Source organism: Hemicordylus capensis, chromosome 2 (genome assembly GCF_027244095.1).
Source record: "Hemicordylus capensis ecotype Gifberg chromosome 2, rHemCap1.1.pri, whole genome shotgun sequence".
NCBI lineage: Eukaryota > Metazoa > Chordata > Lepidosauria > Squamata > Cordylidae > Hemicordylus > Hemicordylus capensis.
This window is the reverse complement of record NC_069658.1, coordinates 283949965-283972581: the sequence shown is the minus strand read 5'-3', so window position 1 is coordinate 283972581 and position 22617 is coordinate 283949965. Positions and strand designations below refer to the sequence as shown.

Here is a 22617-nt window from a genome sequence, read left to right as displayed (position 1 = left end):
AACTGGCCTTGAATCTGCCATTTGGTTCCTTGCACGGTGTGTATGTTGAATGGTTCGCACTGGCTGGTACAATTTTTTTTTTAAGATTATATGATGATGCTGTCTTCTGAATCAAACAATTGGTCCATCTAGCTCAGTATTATCTACACTGGCAGGCAGCAGTTCCCCAAGGTTTCAGTTAGACTATTGAAGATGCTTGGAACTGAACCTGGTACATTCTGCATCAAAGCATGCCCTATACCACTGAACTGCAGACCACCCCCAGTTTTGCAGCAGAGGCCAAAATGATGATGAAGTAGAAGTAGAAGTAGAAGTAGAAGTAGAAGTAGAAGTAGAAGAAGAAGAAGAAGAAGAAGAAGAAGAAGAAGAAGAAGAAGAAGAGTACATTTGTAGGTACTACTTGAATTGATGGTTATATTATATCTAGATATATAAACACAATGCACCCCATCCACAGAATGTGTCTTGAACTGTTTAATGCAAGTTCCATGAAGTCTAGGCCTTTTGTGCAATGTCAATATCTCTGGAGATCACTGTTTTGGTTTGTGTCATAATGCCATGACAAACAATATTCTGAGGATGACATGGACACAAAGGGAAAAATACACAGCAGGTTTTCAGAGTGATTGATGCTTAACAATCGGTTGTCTCCTGTTGTTGTTTTTCCAAAACACTTTGTGAAAAGAGAGAGCAATGCCATAGCAAATCAGCAGATTATACAAATTATTCTGGATAGTTGAAGTGGTGCCCAGGGAACTAATAAAGCCAGGCAACCTGGCAGCACCTTGACAGATCAGAATCAATGCTGACAAATGCAAGGTAATGTGTGTTGGAAGGGAAAAATTGAACTACTTCATGTACAGGACTGGGTTGTAATAAATTAACTTGTAACTGCTTAGACTGGAGCATCATTTGTGGAGAGTTCAGTCTGCAGTAGCAGTCAAAACAAAGTGAACTGAGGTATGAAGAATGTGATAGAAAATAATACTGGAAATCTTGTACTGTTGTTACATAAATCGATGTTAATGCCCTTAGACCCTGAATGTTGCATGCTGTCCTGATCATCTTAGCTCAAAAATAGAAGAGGAATAAGGGATGACAGATGAAGATTCAAAAGAATTGAAAAGTCTTCCTTACAAACATTAAGTGGGAGAACTGAAGGCTGATTTAATTTGATAGAAATCTGTGGTGCTGAAGAAAGCATGACCAAAAACAACATTTTCCTTTCCCTTGTTCATATTACTACAAGTGAAAGGCAATTCATTTAAGGAAATAAAGATAATAGCAGAGGCTTAGTTGGGTCTTTATTTGTTTCAGAAATAGAGCTGTGTAGATTTATAGGGTGGGGGGAGAGATAAACATATTGAGCCCTTTCTCACGATCCTGTGAGTGGACTTGAGGGTAGGTGGCGGGCAAGGCTGCTGCAGCTTGTCTTCCCTGCAGATGATCCAGAAGTTGCTGGTTGCATGGGCCACTTAGCCCAGTCTTGACTGCTCATGAGAACAGCCTCATAATAATTGAGTCAATGAGGCAGATCTCACGATCACGACTGCCAGCTCCGTTATGGAACTGGCAGGGACTGCAGGGATCGGGGTCTGCATGACCCCCATAAGTTCCAGGATGCCCCGTGCAAGTGTGTGAGGCATGATAGAGAGACCCCCGAGCCCAGGAGGCTGTGTGCAGCCTCCCGGCTGGGGATCTCCTCGTGTGTTGCTGCGGCATGGAGCCACACTGTGGTAATACACGATCAAAACAATGGGGTTAGCAGAGCGCTCATTTGTTTATTTGTTTTCTTAAATTTTGATCCCACCCTTCTTCCAAGCAAGTCAAGACAGCATACATGGTACCCCCTTCAATTTATTCTCATGACAACCCTGTAAATTAGGTTAGGCTTAGGGAGACATCACCTAGTGAGTTTCATAAAATCACCTAGTTATTATTATTATTAGTTTACATTAGCCACAGCACTCCAGCAATGGAAGAAGTCATGCAAGGATGGAAAGTTGGAAACTAGCAGGGTGCTTTCCTTATTTTGTAACTCAGCATGAGGTTGGGTGCTCTCTTCTCTTTTTGCTGCTCTCTTCTCCACCCTAAAGGACTATTCACTTACAGGAATGTGTTTTTGAGGATCACACAGCTGCCAGGGACATATTCCTGCAAGTTAATAGTCCTTTCAGAGGGAGGAGAGAGCAGAGGGAGGAGAGAGCATGTCCCCCCTACTCTGCCTAGTCTTGGTTGCAGAAAACAGATGTGCTGCTAGTTGCCAAACTATTGGGTTTCTTCCATTGTTGTAGTACTGCGAGGAATGCCAGCAATTATTATTATCATCATTTTTGTTGGCTGACATCCTGACTAACACTGCACAATTTGTTTTTATTTATTTATTTGTTTGTTTGTTTGTTTGTTTGTTTGTTTGTTTGTTTGTTTATATAATGCAACCAAGGAAGCAAGCATGTAGCTGCCGCATTTCAGATTAAAGCAATGTGGGGGCTTGCACACAGGAGACATTATCTGCCAATCTTCCTTTCCTTTTGTAATGCTCTGTGCCACTCATAAAAATGTCCCTGAGGGATATGCCCTCAACGACATCTTTGAAGGTTATAAAGAGCACTTCAGTGGGAAGGGGAGAGCAGCAAACATTGTCAGGGTGTGCATAAATCACAATTCAAAGCGCAATTCAAAACATATCCCCCACACCTTTAAAATGGAGGAGAGCAGGTGAATACCTACTCCTCTTCCACTCACCACCACTTCCTGTATCGGCACTGCTCCTCCCCAGCTATCATTGAGCATCAGTGGTTCTCTTCCTAGCTGCTCTCGTGCAATGCTGGCACACACATGGCCTCTGCACATGTGAATAATTATTTGTGCACATTGCTACAATTTTTGCTACTCTCTCCTTTCCTCTGAAGTACTCCGTCTTACCTGCAAAGATGTCACTGAGGGCATATCCTTCAGGGACATTTTTGTGGGTGGCTCAGAGCACTACAGTGGGAAAGGAAGGATGGCAAAAATTGCCTCCTGTGTGCAAGAACCCACATTGCTTTATTCTGGAATGCGGCAGCTACAGGCATGTTTCCTTGGTTGCATGTGCACAGTGTTAGGATGTCAGCAAACAAAAATCCCCTGCTCTTCTCTGTTTTAAAGGAAGTGGCAGTGAGTAGAGGAGGAGCAAGTATGCACTTGCTCTCCTATGTTTTAAAGGTGAGGGGTGTATGTTTTGAATTGCACTGTGAATCGCAATTCATGCACCTACCTAAAAAATTGCCCCTTCTGCAGGAACACCTGCCCTCCTTTACTCTGGAAAACAACAGCTGCATGTGTACTTCATTTTGCTGCATGTTTGCAGCATTAGTCATAATGCTGGTTGTTGTTGGTAATGGTGATGATGATGATGATGATGATGATGATGATGATGATGATGATGATGATAAGCTATTTACACACAGTCTAGCAGATGTTATTGACTGGATTTGGTACTTTAATTATCGGGCCTTCTTGTTGTTGTTGTTGTTGTTGTTGTTAAACCTGGGAATAAGTCATCTTGAATTCAGTGAGACTTCCTTCTGAATGAGCATATGCATGATTGGGCTGAACACTACATAAGCCGTGTTAGACAAACTCAGTTGGTTTTCTCAAGACATGAAAAGGTATGTTGAATATGCAGACACTTCTGAACAAGAGTCTGCCTAGTTCAATCCTCTCTGTTTACAGAAACCTACCTCTTCAAAGCCCTTTGTCAAAATATGGTTCATTTTATAAAGTAGTGTTTAGATTTATGCACCTGCTTGATGAAAGCTTCCATCATTGCTTTGGATAGGAAAACAACCCAGAGGGAAAATGTTTAAAAAAACAACAACAAAAACCAGCAGCTGAATTCCTGACCTAAATCTTGGAATGGCTTCTAGAATAAATGTATTAGATTAACACAGGATTAGTTAATTAAAATTGAAGTGTGTTCAAAGCAGAATAAAATGGTACACATGTTGATGGGTTTATTTTAATTCTGCCTCCTTTGAAGTGAGTGATCTGAAGGCTGGGATGTATACAACCTTCCTGCTTTTGATGATGGATGGATCTCCATCTCAGCAGAAAGGCTCCCCAGTTCCATGCTGCCTTTCATTTCTTTGTGGAATTAGCCAACATAGTACCTGTGCTTCGATCAACCTCATTTTGTTTTTGTCCCTAGCTTCTTCCCTCCTCTTTCTTTCCACTCCTCAGTTTTCTTTATATAATAAAAGGCTAGAAAGGCAAGATCTCAAAATACAACCAACTAGTCATAGAGGGTATTCTCACAATCACTGGAAAGTGGGCTAAGCTCCCTTAGCCCACTTTCCAGTCATCATGAGAACCAGTGGGCTTGTTGGCGGGCCCGGTGGTTCCCTGCCAGCTAGCCCGCCAAAGTAGCCCTCTCCTTAGCCCAGGCTAGCGGAGCGAGCACTCCGCTAACCCGGGCATCCTGATCGTGTATTGCCGCGGCGCAGCTCTGTGCCATGGCAACACACAAGGAGACCCCCGGCCGGAAGCCTGCAAGCAGACTCCCGGGCTTGTGAGTCTCTCCAGCATGCCCCGCGCAAGTGCAGGAACTTCCGCGGGCATGGAACTTCCAGGGGCCGCACAGCCCCCGATCCTCGCAGCCCCCACCAACTCTGTGACGGAGCCAGCAGTTGTGTGGGCAGCTGATCCAGCTGCCCAGCCTGCTGCCTTGATTGTGTGCAGGGAGAGCAGGGCAGGCTAAGCCCGCTCTCCCCACAGAACCCCCTCCAGCATGTCTCACTGATCGTGAGACTCGCCACATAGTGTGGCAAGTGAAAAGAGATGGGGTCAAACTTTTTAAAATGGTATCTCAAGCTGCCATTAATTTTAGCAATACCTAGTACTCTATGTGAATAATAATGAGTCTTCCCCTGAACTGGGCAAGTGGCCCTATCCATCCCCAGCACAGCATCCCTCCAGTGGTTGTTGCTGGTGTCTGCCTTATGTTTCTTTTTAGATTGGATTGTCATCCCTTTGGGGACAGGGAGCCATCTTACTTACTTGCTTTCTTACTTACTTATTTCTGTGTATAATATAGTTCACTTAGGGAACTTTTGTTGAAAAGTTCATCATATATATTCATCATATTTGTATTTGTATATATGAGATTGATATTGAGATGAATAGATGTTGTTCTGACCTTTTCAAAGCTTGAGAACTGTTTGGAACTTATGTTCCCTAGGCACATTGATTTGTCACTCCATGCCAAATTCAGGAGCTTTTGGGCCTAGTATGTAGCTTCTAATTTACCTAATGAGTTTTTCTTCATGTTGTCATTTTCTTCACTTTTACCCACAGCTAGTGCCTCTCATCTCTTCTAGTCCTCAAATCCTATAAATCCTGAGACTAACCCTTTGTACTTTACCCTTAGTTTCCTTGCCAGTTAAAATACTTCTAGTAATGGACAAACTCCCACCACCACTCATCCCCATCTAAATTCATATCTGAGCTCCACAAACTGAGCTATTTTCACAAATCAGAAAATAGCTTGGCTTAGCCTGAACCCAGTGATGAGCCAAATTGGGCCAGAGATACCTATATTTATATTACTATGAGCATTACATATTCTGCCAACTTCCAAAACTTGATGGATGTCCTAGTGGTTCTATAATGTATCTGAAATATCTGAAATATTGATAAAACTACATTTCCAGCACTCCTGGCACCTCCTTGGCTGCTGTTGTAGTGCCCCAGTAGCTGAAGGCTAATAGGAACAGCAGCTGTATTCTTTAACAAATCCAAGCTAAACTGTGGTCATAATGCTTGCCTCGTGTTTGATAAAAGCATTACAAATCTTTGTATCCCAAGCCAAGAAGTGTAAACTTCAGTACCTCTTACTCCTTTTCTGCTCCTCCAATATTTTGTTACATAGTGCTTCCTTTCCTGTATATAAGGAACGGATGCAGGATATTTTCTCTGTGTTCACATTGCCTTTACAAAACCTTGGGCATATGAGAGTAGAGAGGGAGGAAGTCCTTTTCTGTTTATGCTGACTCCCCCAAATCAGCTGGGGCTCTTTAGAGAACTAGGAAACAAAAGTACAGAGATGTTTGTTTATTTAAATTATGTTTAACCCATCCCTCCAGCACACTGGTGTTCCTGGTGGCTTACAGTATAAACACGATGAAACAATGATAAGTAATAATAAAACAAGCATACAAACAAACTAATGCAAGACAAAATGGCAGATAGGACTAAAACAGATGAAAACTGGAAGTCCATCTAAGATAAGTTTTAGAATACTTCTTTAAAAAGGAGAGAAATCCAATTAAAACCAAATTTTTTAAAACCAATCAAGGAAGGAGACTGACAAAGCACTTCTGGGAGGGCATTTCAAAGATGCAGGTCCACTACTGAGAAGGCTCTGTCCCTGTTTCTTTGTGCTGGTGTGTGGAGAGGGGGTGGAGTTCTCACCACAGAGAATGGAGGAATGCTTACTGCTGGTGAGCAGGCTAGTTGATTTATGAAACCATCCTCAAATATTCTTAAACCACAGGATTTACCTTTTATATACACTTGGTCGTTCCCCCTCATTATATACTTTGGCTGCCTAATAATAATTCTTATCAGGGATTTTACAAAGTAACTGTGACGATGAAGTCATATCACATTTAAAAATGAGAAGACATTTGAAATGAGTGTTGATGGAAACTAACACAGTTTTGATTAGGATCACTGGCTAGATGAGCCTTTGGAGAATTAGAATGAAGTCACTTGTACTTAAGTTTGTTTTATGGTTCAAAATTGTGAACTGGAAAGTAATATATTTGCATTTTACTAATATAAATAGTGGATTAATTTTGCAGTCTTTCTTGTTGAGTGGTCTGGCTTAATTTAGTAGACATTTGATTGATGTATAAAGCGTAGCTTCAACCTAGCTTTCTTCTTACCCTGTGTATTAAAATGTTGTCAGGCAGAAAGTAATGCATTTGTGCTTATTATCATATCAATGTGGACTTTATTTTGTTAGCTTCTCTGAAGAAAGAACTGAAAAATATAAAAAGATATTTAGGTTACCATGACTGTGATCTGAAAATAACACAGGGTTTTCCTGTTGTTTTGTTTTGTTTTTCACGTGCTAGCACATTCCAATTTTTGGTGTATATTGTGTTAGTGTTACAGATATTTTCAGCTCCTTATTGGGAATGCCTAGTGTTCTGGTCCCCACTCCTTTGGAAAAGAGCAAAATAAAAAATTACATGCATACACACACACACTCTAGTAGGAACATATGAGGCTGCCATATACTGAGTCAGACCATTTGTCCATCTAGCTCAGTATTGTCTATGCAGACTGGCAGTGGCTTCTTCAAGGTTGAGGCAGAAGTCTCTCATGTAGATGCTCTTCCCAGAGTGGCCCCAGGCCCTAAGGGGATGCTCTTACAGTGATCACACATATAGTCTCCCCTTCAAATGCAAACCAGGATGGACCGTGCTTAGCAAAGTGTCCAACCTGTGCAAATCCCAGTGCAGGATTAGTTTCCTAATAAAATAAGACCCACATAAGTCTGTGTTAATGAATGAAGCCTCACAGGGGTATGTATAAGAGAGGTGAATGATGGAGACAGGGTAGTTACAGAGCTCTAGAAAGTGACACAGCTCCCCAATTCTTCTACTCAGAGGCAGAGCTTAAAATACAAATTAATAAAGTTTGGGCTGCCAGTATGAGTGATTATTGAAAGATAACATATGGAGGTGATTCTCACGACTGCCCAAAAGTGGGCTAAGGGAGCCTAGCCTGCTTTGGGGCGATCGTGTGCTGCAATGAGAGCCGTGCAGCTCCTGGCAACTAGCTGCCCTAAATACCCCTCCCCTTAGCCGAGGTTAATGGAGCGAGCGCTCCATTAACCTCGTCTATTTGCTTGTGTGTTGCCATGGCGCACGGCAAAACACAAGTAGACCCCTGACCAGGAGGCTGCAAGCAGCCACCCGGGCTCAGGGATCTCTCCAGGATGCCCTGTGCACTTGCACGGAGCATCCTGGGACCTTCAGGGGCCACGCGGCCCCCAATCCCTGCAGCCCCCGTTGGCTCCATGACAGAGCCGGCAGTCATGTGAGCAGCTGATCCGGCCACCTAAGGCTGCCTTCTGATCGTCTGCAGGGAGAGTGGGCTAGGCCCGCTCTCCCTGCACGCCCCCTTACAGCTCCTCTCCCTGATCGTGAGATTTGCCTCATTATCTGGCTCATTATGAACTCAGTCAGAAAAAGAGGGATGGGTCTATGTGGGTTAAAGAAGAATGTTCAGGAAACAGACCTAGTGAAAAATGAGAGGAATAGATAGTTCTTTCTCTTTTGGAAGGGAAGCAGTTCATACAACTAATTGAGAGTTTCTAGAGGAAGTGAATGTGTGGGAGGCATATGGGGAAAAATGAATGTAAAAGAGATCTGGGCCAGCCAGATCCATTTGGAAACCCACAAGAAAATCAGGAAGCTGTTGACATCCCCTCTAGTATATATATGACTCAGATAGATAGATAGATAGATAGATAGATAGATAGATAGATAGATAGATAGATAATATGAATTTGTGGTACAGGAGACCTCGTTACCTGTGTATCTGGCATCTGTTTTGCATATCCATGGTCAGGTAATTGACACCTGACCTTGGTATATGTGAGGAAAAAGCAGCCAAAAAAAGGGTTAAGTCTGTTTCTTCTGCTTGGTCTTCTGTGCCTTACACCCTCGGGCTTTGCACATGCGCAGAGACCTATTCAGAACCTTCGAAGATTCTTTGAGTTCAGGAGGGAGCCCCTCCCCTGTCCCTTTATGCATCTGTGCAAGGCTCCTTTCCCTCAGTCTTTCTTCATCCACAGACAAGACATCACCTCTTCAATTGCTCCGAACTTCTGTAAAAACCAAACAAACAGTTGAGAGTTCAGTTAAGTTCCTCTTTCATTTTGTTATATCCCTGCTCTCCATTTTTTCCACTTCTTAATATCCTATCTAAATACTTCTGTTTGCATTTTCATTTTCCCCCGGTTCCCCCTCCCCACCCCACACCCCTCATTTTAGGGAATTATCCCACATATGGCCCCAAAGGTAACCTTTAAAAGGTGTACCTGCTGTGCCACCAAACTATCATATACAGACAGCCACAGCCGCTGTTTATTCTGCCTGGGAGAATAACATGTAGCAGAAACTTGTGGCCACTGCCTGAATTTTACCAAACAAGCCCGCAAAAACAGGGCTTCCAGACTTCGGTTGTGGCTGTGGGAACAGGCCCTAATCTCTTCGAAAGCCATATCTTCCAAGACTATGCAATCCTCCACAATAGAACTCTCCACCCCCTCCGTGCCTATGGTGCCAGCACCTTCAGTGCCTGCACAGGATAAACAATCAGGACAGAGCACACTCCCAAGGCCGACCTCAGAACCTACGGTTCCTTTGGATTCAACAACCAAACTCCACTCGCCCAACCCAACCCTAAGAAAAAGAAAATGTGGCCCACGCAGCCTGCTTACTCTCGAAACCAGAAGAAATGACTGGCATTGGATGACCTGGCTCCACACCCAAAAAAGGCCACCAATCCCTCAGATTCAAAGGTTGCACAGCCACCTGCACAGCCACCTCCAGCCTAGGTTGCCACCACCCACCTGGGCCAGGAATCCCGGTACTGGACAATGCTGATCCCGTCTTTTAGCCCAATGAGTTTGAGGAAGAACTTGAACATGCAGCACAGGAAGACCACGACCAGGCTTCCTTTCAAGATGATGACACCTCTGACCTGGACCAAGAGCGCTCGATTGCCTCTGCCCTAAACTCAGACTTTGATCGCCTCTACCCCGTGGTTCCCAACCGTCAAGATCGGCAACCCTCCTATTCCCTCCTATTCTCGATGCCAGGAACACCTCCAGTGGGATTACGATCGCTCTCGTTCCCGAGCCAGACTCCAAAGCCATGATCCCTACTATCAGCCTAATGGCTCTGAAGCTGACTTCTCAACAGACCCTTACCGACTACTACTGCTCGGCGTTCTATCCAAGGGAACTATATCATAGAGAGTATGAACACCTTTACAATGACCACTATAAGCCTTATCCTCAAAACTATCTCCCTCGATCCCGATTACCCCCAGATCGCCCGAACCTGAGAATTCGAACCCATCCTTCATCTAAACGTGAACCTCAATCTTGAAAATGCCTATCTCAGCCTTCTGCCACCTAAACACTGCCTGCTGAACCAGAGGCACCCAAGTTATCTACTAATCAACCTGCCTCCCCACCCCAAACCCCTTAACCAGTGGATCAAGACTCGAGAGATGAAGAAGTACCTCAGGAAGACACCACAGACTCCCTCTCCCCTCAATCTGAAGGTGCGTCCCTGGGTTCTTCCTTCACTAGCCAACTCATGGAACACAAACCATCGTCCCCCTTAGAGCACTACAAGATTTATGTGGATTACCTATCCTGCATGGCCTCTTCTTTGGGCATCTGACTTAACCAACAAAAGAAATCTGACTTGGACCCTTATTTTCTGAGTCCAGTGATGGCTAGGATAATACTATAAAGCTATTAAAGCAAATGCAGATACTATAGCTGACCTACTGCACAAGGCTCCTTGAAATGGAGCTCCAGCATTTGCCCAGTTGCTCAAAAGCACTCTTGTGTAAAACCATAACATTGTGCAAATGCGGTTGCAAGATAGAGGGCCATTCTTTCCAAAGGCCCTCTGTTGCACAACTCTGCATAATGTTGCAGTCTGCACAAAAACTCTTCCAAGGCACACAGAGCATTACACAGCGTGTCAGCCACTGTATCATGTTGAAAAATCTCTCATTTCTGTTTCACTGGTAGCTTTAAAGAAATAACTTCCTTGCACAACCACATGCAGTTGGTATCTCTCAGAAGGCCATTTATAGTTCATTATGCAGGTACCAAATAAAGAGATACATTTCCCATTAAGCCTGTCTGCAGTCTCTTTAATACTGGTGTGCAAAGCAATGTTTCTCCTAAAATAGTTTATTCCAGTCCCAGTTACTAAATTGTTGGAGGGAACAAGGTGGTGACAAAAAGCTGATTAGTTTTTGAATATCAGCCACTTTTGAGGATACAACTCATAGATGCCTTGCATTATCTTTTGTAATCTGTTTCTGCTGACTTCTGGATTTGTCCTATGTTTCTGTATCTTATACTTTTGGTCTTTCATATCAAACTAATCCATTCCTTTTTTACGCCTTATTGATATCCTATTTAAATTGTGGTAGTTGGATTTAAACCTATTTAGTGCTGTTGTAGCTTATGAGGTCATTCACACAAACAAAAACTGTTCTTCGCAAGTTTGGAAGCTTTGAGTGCTCACAATTTTTGGTTGGGTGGAAGTAAGGGTTAGGAGAGCATGTTCTTCTGCATGATCCCCACCACATATTGAGATCATTGAGAGAGATCCATCTCCATATACCGCCGACTCATCTGGCGGTGACTCAGGAGCAGGCCTTCTTTGCAGTTGCTCCTAGGCTACGAAATGCACTCCCTATAGACATTTGTGGTTTAACATAAGAATAGCCCTGCTGGATCAGGCCCAAGGCCCATCTAGTCCAGTATCCTGTTTCGCACAGTGGCCCACCAGCTGCCACTGGAAGCCACAGACAGGAGTTGAGGGCGTGCCCTCTCTCCTGCAATTACTCCCCTGCAATTGGTTCTCAGAGGCATCCTGCCCTTGAGGCTGGAGGTGGCCCACAGCCCTCCAACTAGTAGCCATTGATAGACCTCTCCTCCATGAAGTCATCCAAACCCCCCTTAAAGCCATCTAGGTTGTTGGCTGTCACCACATCCTGTGGCAGAGAGTTCCACAATTGGATCACGCGTTTTGTGAAAAAGTACTTCAGTTTGTTGGTCCTAGACCTCCTGGCAATCAATTTCATGGAGTGACCCGTGGTTCTAGTGTTGTGTGAGAGGGAAAAGAATTTCTCTCTCTCCACTTTCACCACACCATGCATGATTTTATAGACCTCTATCAGGTCTCCCCGCAGTCGTCTTTTTTCTAAACTAAAAAGCCCCAGGTGTTGTAGTCTTGCCTCATAAGAAAGGTGCTCTAGGCCCCTGATCATCTTGGTTGCCCTCTTCTGAACCTTCTCCAGTTCAACAATGTCCTTTTTAAGATGTGGTGACCAGAATTGTACACAGTACTCCAAGTGTGGTCGCACCATAGTTTTCTATAAGGGCATTATAATGTTAGCCGTTTTATTTTCAATCCCCTTCCTAATGATCCCTAGCATAGAATTTGCCTTTTTCACAGCTGCCGCAAATTGAGTCGATACTTTCAACGAGCTGTCCACCACAACCCCAAGATCCCTCTCCTGGTCCGTCACCGACAGCTCGGATCCCATCAGCATATACTTGAAGTTGGGGTTTTTCGTCCCAATGTGCATCACTTTACACTTGCTAACATTGAACCGCATTTGCCATTTTGTCGCCCACTCCCCCAGTTCGGAGAGATCCTTTTGGAGCTCCTCACAATCCGTTTTGGATTTCACTACCTGGAAGAGTTTGGTATCATCTGCAAATTTGGCCACATCACTGCTTACCCCTGCTTCTAGATCATTGATGAATAAATTAAAAAGTACCAGTCCCAGTACAGATCCCTGGGGGACCCCACTTCTTACTTCCCTCCATTGTGAAAACTCTCCATTGATACCTACCTTCTGTTTCCTGTCTTTCAGCCAGTTAGCAATCCACACATGTACTTGTCCCCTTATCCCATGACCACTAAGTTTCCTCAAGAGTCTTTGATGAGGAACTTTGTCAAAATCTTTTTGGAAGTCCAGGTAGACTATGTCAACTGGATCACCTTGATCCACACACTCGTTGACACTCTCAAAGAAGTCCAAAAGTTTGGTGAGGCAAGATTTACCTTTGCAGAAGCCATGCTTGCTCACTCCCAGCATGGCCTGTTCTTCTAGGTGCTTTACAATTTTATCCTTGAGGATGCTTTCCATCAATTTGCCTGGAATGGACGTTAGGCTAACCGGCCTGTAATTTCCTGGATCGCCCGAAGTCCCTTTTTGAAAATCAGTGTTACATTTGCTACTCTCCAGTCCTCTGGTACAGAGCCCGATTTCAGAGATAAGTTAAATATTTTAGCAAGGATGTCAACAATTTCACATTTAAGTTCTTTGAGGACTCTTGGATGGATGCCATCTGGCCCTGTTGATTTGTTAGTTTTCAGTTTTTCCAGACAGTTTAGAACATCATCCCTTGTCACTTCTGTCTGATTTAGCTCTCTAGCCTCCATCCCTAAAAAGCCTGGTTCGGAAACAGGTATATGCTCAGTATCCTCTGCCGTGAAGACAGACACAAAGAACTCATTCAGCTTCTCTGCAACCTCCATGGTACAGAGCCCGATTTCAGAGATAAGTTAAATATTTTAGCAAGGATGTCGGCAATTTCACATTTGAGATCTTTGAGGACTCTTGGATGGATGCCATCCGGCCCTGGTGATTTGTTAGCTTTCAGTTTTTCCAGACAGTTTAGAACATCATCCCTTGTCACTTCTATCTGACTCAGCTCTCTAGCCTCCATCCCTAAAAAGCCTGGTTCAGGAACAGGTATATGCTCAGTATCCTCTGCCGTGAAGACAGATGCAAAGAACTCATTCAAATTCTCTGCAACCTCCATATCCTCCTTAATAATCCCTTTCACTCCCTCATTGTCTAATGGTCCAACTGCCTCCCTGGCAGGTTTCCTGCTTCTGATGTACTTAAAGAAGTTTTTGTTATTCCCCTTGATACTTTTGGCTAAATGTTCCTCAAACTCTCTTTTGGCCTCCCTTATTGTCACCTTGCATTCCTTTTGCCAGAGTTTGTGTTCCTTTCTGTTCTCTTCATTTGGACAGGCCTTCCAATTTTGGAAGGAAGTCTTCTTCCCTCTTATGGCTTCCTTGACGGTACCCGATAGCCATGCTGGCATCCTCCTGGACCTAGTGGTACCTTTCCTCCTTTTGGGTATACAATCTAACTGGGCTTCTAGTATTGTGGTTTTGAGTAAACTCCATCTTTGGGAGCCTTCAAAAACCTTCAAAACATCTTTGCCAGCCTTCAAAAGAGCCCTTAAGACACATCTTTTCAGCCAGGCTTGTAATAATCTCTGAATGTTTAAAATTTTTAAATTGCTTTTATTAATCGTTTGTTTTATTTTGTTATTTCTGTGATTGTTTTTGTGAACCACCTAGAGCCTTTGGAGTCAGCTGGTATATAAATTAAATAAGTAAGTAAGGTAGAAGGAAACCCTGGGTAGCTTTTCCTCCTAACTTGCTTTCACACAATCACTTCTACTCAGGTTTTCCTCTTAGGTTGCTTCCACACAACCAAAAATTAGGAGTACACACAGCTCCCAAAGTAGTAAGTATTACTTAGCAAATATGCCAAGGTTTATTCTCTTACTTTGCTTTATTTCCTTTATAATTGGAAACATAGGGGTGTATGTGATTTCATTCCCAATAAAGATTTTTTTCACAGTCTATTTTTTTGACATTGATTTGTTTTCTGTAATTTAAAAACGTGATTATTAAATATAGGCAGGGTTTTAAAAAAAAACAACCTATGATCCAGCAGTATATCAGACATTACTTTCAAATAGCTGAAAGTACTCTGCAAGTTGATTGTTTGAATTAATCAATAGGCATGGTTTTAATTAAATAATAGGCATTGTTTTTATATTCCGATCCTCCCCCCACCTTTTGCCAAGTTGATGGAGCTGTCAACATTCATTTGCACTAATGTTGCAAGGCAGATCCATGTACACTATTAGAAACCCCGAAAAAGAATTCTAGGTTATTATAGAGAGCATTAGCTAAATAAGCTTATATAATAACCACTGATTATAATCTTCCCAGCATCCACTGTTTATAGTACCAACCAATTCCACATACAGCTGTAATCTGTAATGCGTATGGCATGTATCAGTCACTCTTAACTTCCTTTATAAGCTGCTTTTAAATGTGCCCTTGAGATCACAGACAGAATATAAAGCAGGGATGGCCAATTGGTGTCCTGTGGGAAGCAACTTTAACTGGCTCCACCAAATTTTGATCAATGCATGGTAAACCATTTTGCTTACAATTCGTTTGTAAGGGGGGAAAGCAAGGGAATTATCCCCCACCCCCGCTTCACTGTGCTCTATTAACTGGGCAAAGAGGCATCTTTTAAAGTGGTGGTTTTTGTAGTTAACCGGGGGAGAGTAACTGTTCCTGTTCAGTCCAGCATGGCGTCCCTTAAGTGGTTGTAATCAGCCGGTGTCTCCATTTTCTTTCTTTTCAGATTGTGAGCCCCTTTGGGAAAGGAGACAATTTTCTCATTCTTTTTCCATTCTTCTTACCATATGAACTAGTTGGTGGACTTCTTTTTGTAAAGCAAAATATAAATATTCTTAATAATAATAATAATAATAATAATAATACAATATACCAGATATAACTGTAGTCGAGAAGAAAGAAAAACAAGTTAAAATAATCGACCTAGCAATACCAGGGGATAGCAGAATAGAAGAAAAAGAAATAGAAACAATCACCAAATACAAAGATCTACAAATTGAAATTGAAAGGCTGTGGCAGAAAAAGACCCAAATAATCCCAGTGGTAATTGGCACCCTGGGTGCAGTTCCAAAAGATCTTGAAGAGCACTCAACACCATAGGGGCCACAGAAATCACCATCAGCCAATTACAAAAAGCAACTTTACTGGGAACAGCCTATATTCTGCAACGATATCTATAATAATAACAACTTGGGAAGGACTCGATGTCTGGATAAAACAAACCCATCAATAACACCTGTCTGACTGTGTAAACAAGAAATAAAAGATAAATAATAAATAATATAATATACACAGTGAGCTGGAAATGGACATAATACAAAAGTGGGCTTGCATGATGTTTACAGCACTGCAAGCCTGCCTTTACAAAAGACATATTAGATGTGCATATTGGCAAATTGATTGCTGGATTCCCCCAGTCTGTCTTGCTCTTCCTCACCTATTCACTCCTTTGCTCTCCCGCTACTGCCTTCTCCTTCCAATTTTCCTCTTCCAGCTGGGGAATATTACTAGCATGCTGCAGCCAGGCAATTAAATCCAAAGTATGTTGCACCTCAGCACATGGCTGTTTTCCAGCCAGAACAGCTGAAATGGCAGTGGTCAAATGAGGTGATCAGCAGGGTAAGGCTTTGGTTTCAACCAGTATTTGATTTGCTAGTTTAGTTGTCTAACAGACCGGTTGTGAAATCAAGCTCATGGTATTACTGGCAAACACAGTGTGAGTCCTATTCACACAACCAGGAGGTGCAGAGGACAGGCGCTTGGGGAGAAGGTAGAACAAAATTTACCTCCCCCCCTGCTGACGATCCAGGAAATAGGGATGTGCATAGTCCGGACCGGCACCGAGGGGGGGTCTAACTTTAAGGGCGGGGGGTAGAACTTACCCCTCCCGCCGCTCTTCCCCCTCCGGTGCTGTAGTTTTAAGCGAAGTTTTTGGGGCGGCAGCGTTCCTCGCTGCCGCCCCTGCCCCCGTCGTCGCCTGGAACTCTCCGTAATAGCAACACGCATGGGCGCGTGGTGGCGCGCACGTGCCTGTCGCCGCCATGCGCGTGTGCACGGCAGCGACAGGCACGCACGCGCTGCCATGCGCGCATGTGTGTTGCTATTACAGAGAGTTCCAGGCGACGACGGGGGCAGGGGCGGCAGCGAGGAACGCTGCCGCCCCAAAAACTTCGCTTAAAACTACAGCGCCGGAGGGGGAAGAGCGGCGGGAGGGGTATGTTCTACCCCCCCACCCTTAAAGGTAGACCCCTCCCTCGGTGCCGGACCGCCGGACAGGTCCAGCTCCGAACCGGTTCGGAGGCCTCCAACATGGCCTCTGGACCGGTTCATGCACATCCCTACCAGGAAAAGTGCTCCCAGACTATCTCTGCTGCTGCATGCAGCGCAGATCTCTGGAGGCCTGAACAATGTGTCCCGGCCTCCACGTAGCCCACAATGCACTGCGTGATAAGCACAATGCACTGGGGGATATCCCCATGCGACGGGCATTCTAGTTGCCTATCTCTGTGCTTCCACATGACCTTGGTGCTGGGGCTAAGGGGCACATTTATGCCCTTAACCTCAATAAAATACTGGTGTAAAAAGCTGGGTTAGGCAGGCGGGCAGCATCGGGATCCTTACGGATTCCAGCACTGCACTAGCGATGGGCCCAGACCGGTCCGGAGGCCATTCTAAAGGCCTCCGGACCTGGCCGGTTCGGTTCGGGTGGGGGGGTTCCTTTAAGGGCGGGGCAGGGTTTACTTACCCCTCCCACTACTTTTCCCCCTCCAGCACGCGTATTCTATGTAGTAATTGGGGCGGCAGGATACCTCCCTGCCGCCCCTTCTCCCACTTGAGTGCAAAAGGCTGCACGGAGCCTTTTGCGCACGCGCACGTCGCACGCGAGCTTCACGTCTCCCCGATGTGCGTGCGTGTGGCCACGCACGGTATTACACGTGCATGCGCGGTGGGACATGCGCATGCGTAAAAGGCTCCGTGCAGCCTTTTGCACTCGAGTGGGAGAAGGGGCGGCAGGGAGGTATCCTGCCGCCCCAATTACTACATAGAATACGCGCGCTGGAGGGTGGAAAGCGGTGGGAGGGGTAAGTAAACCCTCCCCCGCCCTTAAAGGAACCCCCCACACAGTGCTGGACCACAGCTCTGCGGTTCCGTGCACACCCCTACACTGCACATGAGCAGCCTAACCCAGGCTGGGCTGCTCTAGCCTGGGTTAGGCTGCTTGTGAGAACAGCCTTAATGTCTGTCTCTAGACATATCCTAACACTTTCTGCATGGAGATGTCATTGGAAAGTGTTCAGAAACTGCCACTGAATACAGAGTGCTGCTGCCAGCTGCTGCTGGGAGTCCAATATTCAGAGTGTATTTCTCTGTGAGATCTGTACTGGCTTTCACATTTCTTTTTGGGCCCAACTCAAGGTGCAGATTTTAAAAAGGCCTAAAATATTTAGGATGTTTGGAAGACCTTAATCCATAACTGTTTTCTCAGGGTTTAAACTGAAATTAATTTTAACCTGTTTAATTTGTTTTTATCTCATGAGAATGTTTTAACTTTTTATTCTGTGAAATAGTCTTTTATATTTGTTGTGTTTTAAATTGTGTACACTGCCTAGAGATGCACATATCAGGTGGTATATAAATATGATGATGATGATGATGATAGATAGATAATCTACTGAGGTCATCAGGTGATGCTCTCCTTCACATCTTGCCACAATCTGAGGTCCACTGGTGGGTACCCAGGACAGGAGCCATGCCCAAGGTGTGGAACTCCCTGCCCTCAAGAGGCTACCTGATTTCCTCTCTCACCATCTTCAGAAGTGTGGCATAGACCACCTTATTATGTTAAGTCTGACTGTGATGACAGCTCTTTTAGCATTTTATTATTGTGAATACTCTCTGTTTTGATTGCTATCCTGTTATTTTTATGTTTAATATATTTACCTGTTGTAGTTGATTGATGTGGTGTTGTGGTTTTTTTGCAATGTTTTAGCAATGAGATTTGACCTTATTTTTATTGTGTTGTGTTCTGCGTTGAACCACCTTCAGGGTCCATGTGAGCAGAATGGTGCTATTGAAATCTTCAAGATAGTTAAAAATAATAATATCTTATTTAGGTAATTTGGGAGAACAGAACTGAGTGTATTATTTCAATATCTCTTGTGAATATTACAGAGATTGGTAGTGACGTTTTTGTTTTCTCAGTTATAGAGTTTAGAAAATACACACATTTGTCTGCAGATTTACAGGTTTCTTTTCATGTTTTATATTTTTAGAATATCATTGTTAAAAGATGGAGGCCTGCGAATAGCTAATGTGAGTAAATCAGATGTTGGAAGTTATACTTGCCTGGCAGAGAACCAGTTTGGAAAAGCTAGCAGCTCAACAAGCTTATTAGTTACAGGTAATTAGCTAATTGTCTTTCAGTTGCAAATTGTGTGAATTGCAAAAGAGACATATTAACTTTGATTTCTCAGTTTAATTTTTAAACATCATTGGATGTGCAAGCCATGTGAGATTAATAATCTGTACTTTAACAGAGTTGACACAAACATTAGTTTATATTTTACAATTCTTATATACTTCCAAAGTTGAAGTTTTTCAGAGAATACCTCAGCTATTTTCTATGGAAATTTCCTGATTATCTCCCTGGACAGCTATGTGCCATCTCTGTCTTCTTCCTCTTGGTCTCTGCTTCACCTTGCATATGCAGAGAGGAGTAGGTTCAGGCTTCCCTAAAAATACATGAGTGGTTTTCCTTTGCAGAAAAAGGGAGAAGGATGAGGAATTTGCCTTGGTGGTAGAGATTTACCTAAAGAAAAACAGAGAATTACTCTTTCCGCAGCACACCAATAAGCCCTTCTCTCTATCTCTGTCTGTTATTCTCATCTCTCTTCTCTTGGACTTGGGCTTTTCACTGCAGCTTACTTGTGTATTTCCTCACAGCACACACCCATTTTAAAGGCAGGTTCTGCATTTCGCTCCACTGTTTGCAATGAGCTCCTGAAGCACACGTATTTTTTCGACGTTCTTCCTAGCTTTACCTAGCCTTACAGCAGATGCTGCCAGGTCACATGAAGTTGCCATGTTCATCCTTATCATAGTGGTGGCTATGAAGACCATGGTTCTTAGAAGTGATTATGAAAGATCTATTAAGAAACCCAAGCCAGAGTTCTTGAAGACAACCAATTGAAAGGTTGATGGCAAACATCTACCAGTCATTTCTCCCTACCTTCTTGGAGATCGTTATGGAGATAAATTAGCATCTATGACATAATTGTTCTACTCAGTACCAATAGATACCCCAGGGCACTGGGTTTGTCAGTGCCCTGGGGTATCTATGAACTGGAGATGATGCTTACATAGAAGTCTATGATATCTTTGAAATCTGTTTAAAATGTAATGGCTAATATTCTGACTAAATTTATTGGAGGAAGAACAAGTTAGGCCTTTAATTTCAATGGGACTTCCTCAAGTAATTTTAATCAGGAAATCGTGATTACCAGCAGTTAGATATAATTCTGTCTTTTTGTATGGCTTAGCACTCTCTCCACTTACCTTCACCAAATGCACTCTGTATTTCTAGACACTCCTTTCACAATAGATTAGACTAGAAACTAATTCTTCCTGTTCACCACAGAGCCCACCCGGATTACTCTGGCACCTTCAAACATGGATGTTACTATAGGGGAAAGTGTCATCTTGCCCTGCCAAGTTCAGCATGATCCACTGCTGGACATCAGCTTCACGTGGTATTTTAATAGTGCACTGACTGACTTCAAAAAAGATGCATCCCATTTTGAAAGAGTAGGTGGGGTAAGTAGTAAAGTATTTATCTTCTGATATTTATAACTATAAAAACATGGTCCATTTTGAAGGGAAAAACACGTTGATTTTTTCTGTTTAAGTTATTTGCTTTTTTGTTTTGTTTTAGTGATCAGTGTCGTGTAGCCTTGTTATGGCAAAAACTATATAGATTAGGCTTTGTGTTATACTAAGACTTTTCTCACAAGCAGCCTAACTAGGATGTCCGTGTGCAGTGCCAGGATCCACACGGATCCCAGCACAGCCTGCCTACCTAACCCCACTTTGGATTTAGCCAAGGTTAAATGCACGAGTGTGCCCTTAACCTTGGTGCTGGTATTGTGTGTGTGATCAGGCTGCTTGCAGTCAAGGCTAGAGTGCCCGTCTCATTGTTTCATGAGGGTATCCCCCAATGCACCATGCTTGTTGCGTGGTGCATTGTGAGATACATGAAGGCTGGGAGGCATCGTCCCAGACTCCAGAGATTTGTGCTGTGTGCAGAAGCACAGACCATGTTGGTGTGTGGTCCGCACTTACCACCACCTTTGTGAGATTGTCTTGTGGGGAGGTAGGTTTTGTGCAGCCTCCCGCCACCTACCCACCCTCTTTGCCTCCCGGTTGTGTGAATGGCCTTACTTTTGTCTGCCAAACCAAGCTTCTCTTTTATTAGTTGTTTGAAGATACATAGGCTGGTTTACAGTACTACAGTACTGTAAATTTTACAGTAGAAGGCACCTAGAACAGCCATCTCATGGGAGTATTATGCTAAGATATTTCTCAGAATCTCTCCCTAGCCTATGAAAAGAGACGGAGAATTAAGGAAGTGGTATTTGCATACTATGGCAAAGTTGATGACTGGAATTCCAGTTCCCATGCCAGCATTCTGTACATTGGAATATAGCAGATTCTTTTCTTTCCAGTACCTAAAAGCCAAACTAGGCATCATAAGGCAGGCACATTGCTTATTCACATGTCCATCCTGTTCACATATAAAACACATGCTTACTTTTAAACCAAAAGGGGTATGCAGCTAATGGCACTAGAAACATACTTTCTAACACTTTGAGCCTCTTCTCACGATTACGGAGAAGGGCTCATGGGCAGGCTGTGGGGAAGGCAGTTTAAACCCCATGGACGATCTTATCCCCTTCCCTGGGCAGGTAGGTTGCCCGCCCAGACAAGCAGCAACTCTCCCAGCAGCTCCGAGGGCCAGGGTGCTAGGACGTGCCACTGTGCATTCCACCCTCCCAACTCCGATAATGCACCACACATTCATGTGGGGTGCACCACATAAACATGTGGGGTGCATTATGGGAATCCTCCCTCCCTGAGTGTGAAAAAACGAGCAAAACACACGAGGGAAAAATGGGGTTAAAGGAGCGCTCGCTCCCTTAACGTCATTTTACTGGGTGGCTAAATAGGCGGGTTTGCCGCCATGTTGCTGCCAGGATTGCCCAGTTTTGCACACTCATGTGAATAGACTCTTTGTTTCTCCAGGTATCTCCCTACTTGGTTCTGATGCCCAGGGTTGTGGGGGGGAAATCTGAAGCCATGGCATTCAGAGTTCCTCACCTCATGCTTCTTTTGGTATCAAAATTACCACAGGAGGTTATGTAATGTGCTATGCTTGAATGGATGGGGAACACAAATGAAGAACAAACAAGGCTTTTCCTGCCATGGGTATGTATGAGCACATGAATTATACTGATTCAGACCTTTGTTCCATCTACTTAATCCTATCTGCACAGATAAGCAGCAGCTCTCCAGGATTTTAGATAGGGATGCCCCCCACAGCTCTACCTGGGGATGCCAGCATGCAATGCATGTATTCTAACACTGAACTACAGCTCCTCACCCCCATCTTTGGCTGCATTAGAACAAGCACCCAAAAGGTTACATGCACTGAAAACAATTAGGATAGTGTTCAGATGGATTTTTGCTGTCCATTAGGAATCCTATGAGTTAGCTTAACTGGACCACGACAGAGGCAACCATCATGAGCATGAGCTTTAAACTGAAGGTTTAAAAAGCCATTTGCTCATTCTGTGCAACATATTTTCATCCAAGTAATCCTAAACTTGTACCGCTCTATTTCCAGCTATTATATGAACTGAGACACACTAATAAAATGAGATTATGAGCTCTCATTCTGCCAACACAAGACTTATCTTTCAAAATAGAAAGTAAAATTTAACTGACCCAACTATTAGCTCTCTTATGATGGAACTATGATGATTTCCTTGAGGTGAAAATT

At 43.7% G+C, this 22617-nt stretch overlaps 1 protein-coding gene across 5 annotated transcripts in view; it reads left to right on the top strand.

Moving 5' to 3' along the window:
* The window catches only part of CNTN3 (contactin 3), a 397708-nt gene that overhangs the window by 335776 nt on the left and 39315 nt on the right, over window positions 1–22617 (top strand). For all 5 annotated transcript variants that reach the window (XM_053297700.1, XM_053297698.1, XM_053297696.1 and 2 more), the window contains exons 10-11: window positions 18836–18963; window positions 20200–20375. In XM_053297700.1, coding sequence (XP_053153675.1) covers window positions 18836–18963; window positions 20200–20375 — 304 coding nt within the window. The remainder of the gene's footprint in view (window positions 1–18835; window positions 18964–20199; window positions 20376–22617) is intronic.